General features: G+C 50.4%; 1 protein-coding gene across 1 annotated transcript; it reads right to left on the bottom strand.

Annotated features, from left to right (window-relative positions):
• Positions 1-701: 701 nt before the first annotated feature.
• Sox11 (SRY-box transcription factor 11) lies at positions 702-7,891 on the bottom strand. Its single transcript, XM_085690826.2, has one exon. It carries the CDS (start codon positions 7,844-7,846, stop codon positions 6,659-6,661), a length of 1,188 nt encoding a protein of 395 aa, XP_085546952.1. The 5' UTR covers positions 7,847-7,891; the 3' UTR covers positions 702-6,658.
• Positions 7,892-9,254: the final 1,363 nt, after the last annotated feature.

Below are 9,254 nucleotides of genomic sequence, written 5' to 3'. Positions count from 1 at the left end.
CATTGGTCAAACCAAGGACCTAGGAGTGAGTGTGTGAGCCAAGCATGTGAGTGTGTAAGCCGTGCTGGTGGAGATCCGTCATGATACGACACAGATGTTTCTACAAAACCAAATTTAATTAATATGCAACAAACACTCACCATGTAAACACATCTTTAAAAAAATCTGATAATAGTTGCAAGGACCACTTACAGGCTTTCATAAAAACATCTTATAGCAAGAATCTCAATACAGAATGGTTTCTATGTCAAAATACATTTACACTGTAAATTGTTTATAGAGGGGAGAAAAAAAAAGACACTGAGGAATGGAGTTGGCTGAGTTGGCTGGCATTGAATTCAACATCAGCAACTGCCCCTGAATAGCCCCTTCATCTTCTACTGCGGACACACAGGCTAACCTACCCCTCTATTCTTGGCCTGGGCTCTTTATCCACTCTATTGGCCGGTTAAAAATATCAAGACACCATCACCGTGCTTCGTCCACTGTGGGCAGCTCGCCAGGCTGCCCAAAGCATCGCTTCCTGAGGGCCCCAGTCCTGCCCAGGCTGTAGGTCCTGGCTGGACGCTGAGACACCAGGACGTTTCACATCTCTCAGCTTCGAGACAACAGTTTCAGGAGTCACACAGTAGTTACCCAGTGCAGAATGGGAAGAAAAAGAAAAAGAAAAATTAAAAAAAAAGTCACATAAAAGCCACATGTGGAGATTGATCACACGATTTTATTGGTCTTTTGAACAAATGTATTCCTCTGTGAAAAACTCCTGCGAAAGAGACATTGGAGTGTATGGATTCAACCCTGAGCATTTAACACTGCATTCCAAGGAGGGCGGTCACGAAGCTGGTTTGATTGAAGCACAAAGCACAAGCCACTGATACTCTGTGTGATCAGGTTTTTACAAAAAAATACATAGTTTTCAATAAATAATGCTTAATTTTACAACTTTGATACAGCAACGTCATACAGTTTCAACACACTACACTCTGCATGCTAGATAACCTCTACCAGAAGACATGATTTCACCATGCATTTGCTTCCCTAGTGCTATGGGACACTTACACGGTCCCCCAGCGCACTGCCTCAGGTAGCTCCTCCCTCTCTCTGTCTGACAGCAACAGGTTCTGCGCTGGCATGCAAACTCTATAAAAGGTCCCCCCACAACCCACTCAGACTTCTAAACAAAAGGGCTTTCCAGCTATTCCTCCCCAAAACCTGGAGTGGCTGCGAAAGTTGTTTTTTATTCTCGGCCTTGGAAAACAAAAACAAAACACTTGTTCAAGGTGTCATGCTAATAACTTCCCTCAGACTTCAGGTGGCTCTGTCCCAGCTGGCCCAAAGCACTATGGGATGGGGCACCACGACCACTAGGTGTCCCATCCTCGAGATACAGGCCTCCATTTCAAAACAGTCCATTCAAACAAAGGTTGTCACAGAACAAATGGGAAAGACTGATACCCACAACATTATGTACAGGAGCAAAAGTAGACAAAGTGGGGAGTCCGTGACAATGGCCTAGGACGCTTCTCCCTGTGTGATTCAGGGGACGAGGCATACGGATTCTGAACACAAGCTGGGTGAAGAAAAATGGGATCGAGGGCCCTTTGTCAATATCCATTTGATCAAAATTCTTTTTTTTTTCCACGCTATATTTTGATTATTTCCAGTCATTCTGTTTTTGAAGGGGGAATGCAATGTGCCTCCTAAAATAAGTGTCACATTAAAAAAGAAAAGAAAAAAACCAACCAACCAACCAAACAAACAAACAAAAAACCTCTTTGAGGACCCTGGAGGAAATTCTATTTTTTTCAAATGTATTTTCAAACTCGCCATATTGCTTTATTTTTGTCATTTTTCACAGAAGAGAAAAATGGAGTCTACACGACCACATAAAAGAAGTTTGATCAAACAGAAAGACTGGAGCCTCTGCGCGTACACAGCCAGGGTGCCCAGTGGCCAGCTGCTGGCCATCAGGAGGCACATGGCAGCTCCTGCCTATTGCTCTTGGTGGCTCTGGTGAAGTGTGTGTGTCAAGTGCCGGCAACCGGAAGTTCCCAGTGTGTGGAAACCATCCTGTCTATGCACAGGCAGAGAGGCACTGGGTCTTCAAAGAATATCGCTATCCAAGAAAATTATTACTTTTATACATGGAACGTTAATGAGCGGATTTCCCTTTGTACGCCATGCTAAGCTCTATGCACTTTTGTGCTTTTATTGAGTATAAAAATAGGTCTCCTTTAAAATTCTGCTTTAAGTTCACTAAAAAACTACTTGTTTGTGAAATTCTCTTATAAACTCACCGCACCCACGTGGTGAAGATGACGTCATCAGGCAGCTAACGCATCTAGGTAGTGTCAAAGAAAATAAGACGATGGGAAAAAAAAATGACGGTATGTGAGGAGCTGGGGGAAGAGAAGGAGTCAGCCGTCAGGGAATGGAAACGTGAGCTCGGCTTCAGTACATTATGCGGTTGAAGATGTGTCACACAAAGGGGGCGTTAAAACCCATAAACAAAACCTGAGTCGTTTACCAAAGAGCAAAAAATGTCGAGATCATCAAAAACCAAGGGATATGGCAGAATCAACCGACTAGAATGGACAGTGAGAAAGAATCAATTAATTAAAATAAGTCAACGCTCAGGAAACGCGTCAAGAGTCGCTACATGGAGACGTTTACTTTGGGGATTTATGAATTCCTGTTCGGACACATGTAAGGCTCAGTCTTGTTGTCCTCGCAGGCCATAGGCTATACAAAGGGTATCTGAAACTGACATTCCTAATGGAGATTTTTATAAAATTTGGCCCTTAGAATAACTGAGAAATATCCTGAAAAACCTTCCCTGAAACTGTAATAAACAAAGTTTCTTATCTACTGATAAAATTGACAACTCAGTAAGCTATTTTCGCTGGTCTTCCTACGTAAGAAAAAAGCACAAATATAGTTGCCTCAGAAATCTGTTAAAAGCAGAGAACCTCGCAGGAAAAGAGTATAAAGATTCTAGAAACGAGAGAGTACAAGAAAAACCTCTCTTCCAAGTGTCCACAAAGATACATACGCCCATTAGGAGAAAACGGTGAGACTATACATAATACCCCATCAGAGAAGAAAAAGCTGAGGGCTGGAAATCTATTTCTATTGAACGACTACTTGAAAACTGAGCAACTGATTTGCCTCATTTCCCAGATTCCTTGGGCAAAAACTCATTTGAATTCTGAAGTGAAGAACAAATGTCCATTTCTTACACCATCCAAGTATATCAAGATGATTGTGGTTTTAATTCCCAGAGAAAAAGTAGACCTTGCCTTTTGATTTTTCTTCTCTCAAAACAACTAAGTCAGATCCTGACCGCTACGAGCATGCATATTTAAATCACTTCCCCTCCATTAACATTAAAAAGAACCATCCAGGCCCAAAAGAGCTGCAAAGATTTTTTTTCCCTAGCTAAAGGCCAGTCATTCTACAAATAATTTACCCAGTGACCGTAGCCATTCACAACACGGATTTGCAAAGCACACTTGAAGCACACTGCCTTTCATTCGTATTGTTTCTTTTTAATAAAAAGGGTGCATTATCAAGAATGTAGAAACTGGAAATTATTTCCACAGCTTAAAGAATTAATAAGAGAACGCAGGTTCAGGTATTTTTTTTTTCCTTCGAAGATGGAATTCTCGCCAAAGATGTCCGAGTCTGTGAACTAGTTAAGGGGCAGGGTACCCAACTGGCTAGACTGCTGTGCATACAACGCCCACGCCCACGTTACCATTTTAAGATACTGTCAATGCTCAGTTAAAAATAAGACTTACTTAAGAGGGGGGAAAATGCAGTTAAACTTTTATTGAAGCCTAGCCAGTGGCAGGAATACCTTGTGTATTAGACATTCAATAAACAGTTCATTGGGAATGATCTTCTCAATGCATTCGTCTAAACTGCTTTAAATATTAAGAGCGCATTTAAGCGCCTGTCCTGAGTTCTAACAGGGTTTAAAATTTTTTTCTTTCTTTCTTTTTTTTTTTTTCACGATCGCCAACCAAGGACTTGTCTCTTATTTTCCTGCCAAGAAACCGGCCACATAGTTTTAAAATACAAATCACAGCTATGTTTCCATTCTGAGACCAAATCCTCACACCTTTCTAATTCCCTTACCACAGAAAACGCCCGGTGGAAAACAGGAAACACATGCAAATGTAAAGATCTCAAGACACTCAGAATGCCTTTTCCTTAAGCTTCAGAAACTGCCCACCCCCCGTAAACCACTGGTGGGATTATTCGCGGTTTAAAGGTCTCCGCGTGGCCCACACCAGCGCGCCATGGAGGAAGGGTGAACAAGGAGAGCTCGGAAAAGCCACGCCGCCCCCGCCACCACCCACGCGCGCTGTGCGATCGCGCCGCTCGGTGGCTACTATGTCTCCACCTGCAGTGTGCGACTCGCGTGGGGCCCAGACCTGGATCCCAGCTGGCCAAGTCCCCGCGGCCAGCGCCCGAGCAGTAACGGTTTCCGTGGGTCTAGAGTCGGGCTGTTGGGTACCAAGTTTCAATTCGCCGCTGAACGGCTCCTCGGTCGCGGTCGCCGCGGCCCCGGGCAGTTGGGCTTGCGCGGGACCCTACGAGGGACAGGGCTGGGGGTGGGGGGAGGTAGCACTGGCCTGGGCAACCGGAGGCAGATGTTCCATCAAGACTCCAAAGCCAAGAGCCACCCACTGTGGAAGAGGCATCGGGCGCGTTTGCTTTCCTCGTGCCCCACCCGCGTGGACACTGAAGGGCGCGGCCCTCTTCACCCGCATCCGCCTGAGCGCGCATGCAGCGATGCGGCGGGGGGAGGGGAAAAAGGGTTTAAAAGGAAAAAAAACGACAAAAAATCAGAAGCGACTGTGCGGGGTGGGGGGGGGGGAATAGCCCTGTGGACACCAGCCCAGGCCCCACCACGCACGGACCCGCGCGCATCCCGTGGGGGGGGGTGGAGATGTAGGGCGGGGTGAGGTGGGAGGACACCGGGCCTGCCCACTACACGCCAGCCTAAGGGTTCCACAAGCGGAATCCGCCCTCCGCCACCCGCAGCCGCTGAGACCACGCGGTCCCCGAGTAGACTTAGACTATGGGCCATGCGAGCTTCTATCAGTTCCTGCTGATTTATTAAAATCAAGACACAGACTTCAGCACCCGCGAGCACACGCAGACACACACACACTCACAAAATCTCGGGCGGTGATGTCGACAGTGCGTTGAGTCTGCTTCGCCACCATTTGCTACTAAATATGCAATGGTCTGTTTATTTAGATTATATTGCACAAAATGAGAAAATTTAAAACTATGTGCCTTTCCTTTTTCTTTTTTGCTAAAAATCGAGAATCCAGTTTCAAACCTTCCGTCTGGGGCCCCGTCCACACATCACAGCGATGAGATACATGGGTCCTACTATGGTACAGTACATACAGTCTTAAACTAAGAACAGCTCTGAGGTCTATGTCACCATTTTCAATAAATCTTTACCTACAAATATTGAACAAATCTCTACTATAGCTGTACAAAAAAAGTTTGCTTTTTCTTTTTAACCACAAGGCCTTTAGATGCAAGGATTACTTTTAAAATTTTTAATCCTTTAAACCAGGACATAACGTACCAACATATTTGCATGCTAAAAAAACAAACAAAAAAAGAAAAAAAGAAAAGGAAAAGAAAAAGAAATCAAAAGGGAAGAAGTGCCTGAAAGTCTTACTGAAAAAACACAGCAAGATTGTTCCCTTTTCACTGTACAAAAATACGCCTGAAAATATATTAATTTTTAAAAAAGATTGAGGTCTGTTATGTATCAAAAATGTTTCAATACCTTTTTGTACTGAGGTCTAGGCTGTAAGGTATTCAATCAAGGAGGTATAAGGGAACGAGTTACCAAAAAAAGGTTGCCAAGTAGAAATCACATTTGTAAAACCATAAACAATTTGATCTGAAAAAGTAAACTCTGCTCTTAAGTCAGTTCACAGTTATGATATTTTGTAAGCGTTTGTACAGACTGCATTTTTTCAAGCTCCCTGCAGTTTGAGAAATTGGATGCATAGAAGACATCAGCTTTCTCCCTCCAAAAAAGTAAAATTAAAATAAAAAGGTTGCAATGGTCCCTTTTTGTGTTGTTGTTTTTTAATCACCAGTTCTTTTTTAGATCTCTTAAGAAAAAAAAAAAATCAACTCCCTAGAGTAACAGTTGTGCCGCCAAAAGGGTCCTCTGCCGACGTCTCTCAGACTTCAAAAAGCCACAAGCTTCAAACAGCGCCTTCCGGAGCGGGGCCTCCTCCCCTCCCCCCGCCCGGTCCCCTCCGCCTTTGTTGCAATCACGAATTTCAGGAAAAAGAAATAAAAATTACAAAACACGTTTTCTTAGGGGTGGGGAAATCACAACTCCAGACTAGGTATGCAGCTACCTTGAGACACGATAAAGGAAGGGAAGGGTGGGGAGACCAAAAAATTTTTTTTAAAAAAAAAATTTAAAAAAACCTGGAAAAATCTCTTTAAATCTACTCATTTCACTTTAACTCCACCAACATTTCACCACCTTTTCCAATTTCTCTGCGCCACATCTCTGACCGTGAGCATCTTCTCCCCCTCCCCCCTCCCACCATCCTCTTTATCCTGACCGCCACGACTGCCTCCCGAGGAGCCCTGTGCCCCTTCAATACGTGAACACCAGGTCGGAGAAGTTCGCCTCCAGCCAGTCCCCCGCGATCATCTCGCTCAGCTCCGGCGTGCAGTAGTCGGGGAACTCGAAGTGGGAGCCCAGGCTGCCCTCGCTGAAGGAATCCAGGTCCTTATCCACCAGCGACAGGGACAGGTTCCCCGCCGCGCCCGCGCCCAGAGGCTGCTCGCAGGCGCTGTGCGCGCCCTGGGAGAAATTCAAGCTCAGGTCGAACATGAGGTCGTCGGCGTCCTCGGCGCCGCTGCCGCTGCTGCTGCCGCTGGAGGAGGAGGTGGACACGCAGCGCGAGGACGCGGGCGACAGCGCGGGAGGCGCGGGCGGAGGCTGCTGCTTGGTGATGTTCTTGAAGCTGTAGTACAGCCGGCCGCCCGCGCGCACCTCGTCGTACAGGCTGGCGCCCTCGGGGGACTCGGCCGCGCTGCTGAGCGTGGGGCTGGCGGGGACCTTGGCCACGCTGTAGCGCCTCAGCAGCTGCGGGGGCTGCTGCTGCGCCGGCGGCGGCAGCAGGTGCGAGTGCGCGGGCTCGTCGTCGTCGTCGTCCGCGTCCGGCTTGGGCCGTAGCTGTAGCTCGTCGTCCTCGTCGTCTTCTTCGTCGTCGTCGTCCAGGAAGACGCACTTGGCCGCCTTGCCCGCGCCGCAGTCTCCGGGCTGCACCGCCTTGCCCGCGCCCGCCTTGCCCGCCGGCGCCTTCAGCTTGGCGCACTTCTTGCCCGGGCCCTTGGCCGCCTTGGCGCCCGCTGCGCTCTTGTCGGGGCTCTGGCCCGCGCTGGGCTTGGCGGCCGGGTCCGTCTTGGGCTTTTTGCGCGGCCGGTACTTGTAGTCGGGGTAGTCAGCCATGTGCTTGAGGCGCAGGCGCTCCGCCTCCCGGATGAACGGGATCTTCTCGCTGTCCTTCAGCATCTTCCAGCGCTTGCCCAGCCTCTTGGAGATCTCGGCGTTGTGCATGTCGGGCGACTGCTCCATGATCTTCCTGCGCTCGATCTTGGACCACACCATGAAGGCGTTCATGGGCCGCTTGATGTGGCCCGACGCCGTCTTGCACCAGTCCGGGTCGCTCTCGTCCAGGGCCACCGGGCTGCACGCCATGAACTCGCCCTCCTCGGTGTCCAGCGCGTCCCGGGGCAGGTTGCTCTCGGCTTCCGAGCTCTCGGCCTGCTGCACCATGGTCCGCGGCGGGGCTGGGCGCTTGGTCTCCTGCGCGGGCGCCCCTCCCCCTCCCGCCCCTCCACCTTCCCCGGCAAGTTGCAAAGTCCTCGGCCGCGCGCGTCCGCGGCTGCCCCCCTCCCCCCCGGCCCCGTTCCCTGCTGCGGCGGCGGCTGCGGCGACCGGAGAGGAGGCGGCGGCGGCCCGGGACCCGCGCGCGCTCTCTCTCTCACTCGCTCGGCTCGCTTTCTCGCTCTCCCGCTCCTGGCAACCGCCGCAAGCGCCGGACCCCGAGCACTTCCAGGCGCGCGCGCTTCTTCTGCAAAAAGTTGAGGGCTCTCTCTCAACTCGTTATCAGGGTGTCATATGGGTGACATCACTCCTCCAGCCAACCAATGGCTGTGGCCGACCCCGCCCAGCTCCCGTTATTAACAACAGGTCCCGCCCATATCCCCGCCCCCTGGCCAGTTTGCAAAGATGGGGGGTGTCTAGAAATATGTTATTTTTTTCAAAAGAAATCCGCGAGTGCGTACAGCTGTGCGTGTCTCCAGGGCGGACGCAGGACGGGGCGGGAAAGACCAGAGTGGGCACAAGGGTGCGGACGATGAACTGAGCCTCGGTGCAGACGCGCCCACGAGGCGCCGCGAGTGGGTGTCGCTGCTGGTCCCGGGCGGGTCGCGCCCTGAACCCGCACGCGATCGCTCTGCGCCTCTGCCAGGCGGAAGGTGGCGCTTCGACACCGCGCGGCGCCGTGCACGTGGGATCATCCTCTGGTTCCCTTTCTACCCCCTTTCTGGAGTCGGGTCGGCCGTGCCCTCCCTTCCACCCGCGCACCCGCAGGATTTTGTCCCGTCTCTTCCCCCTCACCCCCCCGCCTCCCGTTTTCCCTCCTAGATTGCGCGCCGCCCTTGATTCGCCCGGAGTAACGGTCTGTTGAGACCAACCCGCTCCGCGGCTCCGAAAGGAGTCTTAGGTGTCAGGCGGGACGGGTCCCTCGGTGGCCCGGGACTCAGCATCGCCGCGCGCTGCCCCTCCCCCACTCTCTACTCCACAGACCTCCCCCAACCCAGCGTCCCGCCTCCTCCTTCCATCCCCCACGCCCTCCTCCCCTGCAGCTCGGTCCTGAAACCCTGGCTATGCTTCCCAGCACGCACCTTCTGGGTCATTTGCTATTTTAACCCAACGGTGCAAACCGAACCTAAAATGAGGTGTACTCGGGTTTAAAGCAAAGATATTTCTTATTTTCCTGCAAAGACTGCCGCCGAAGCGGCAGCCCCAGCCTAGTTGCTTTGCTGGGCTCCTTGGAAACTCGCTTTTCTTTGTGTTGTCTCTTACCCACCTATGGCTCTTCTGAGGACAATGAAAAGAAGCTCTCTGCTTTTTGTTTAACGTCGCTGCTCACCCTGTCTTCCTCAGACCCATCCACCCT

The sequence above is a fragment of the Myodes glareolus genome, chromosome 6, assembly GCF_982192425.1.
Source record: "Myodes glareolus chromosome 6, mMyoGla1.1, whole genome shotgun sequence".
Classification (NCBI taxonomy): Eukaryota; Metazoa; Chordata; class Mammalia; order Rodentia; family Cricetidae; genus Myodes; species Myodes glareolus.
This window is presented reverse-complemented; position numbering and strand designations above follow the sequence as displayed.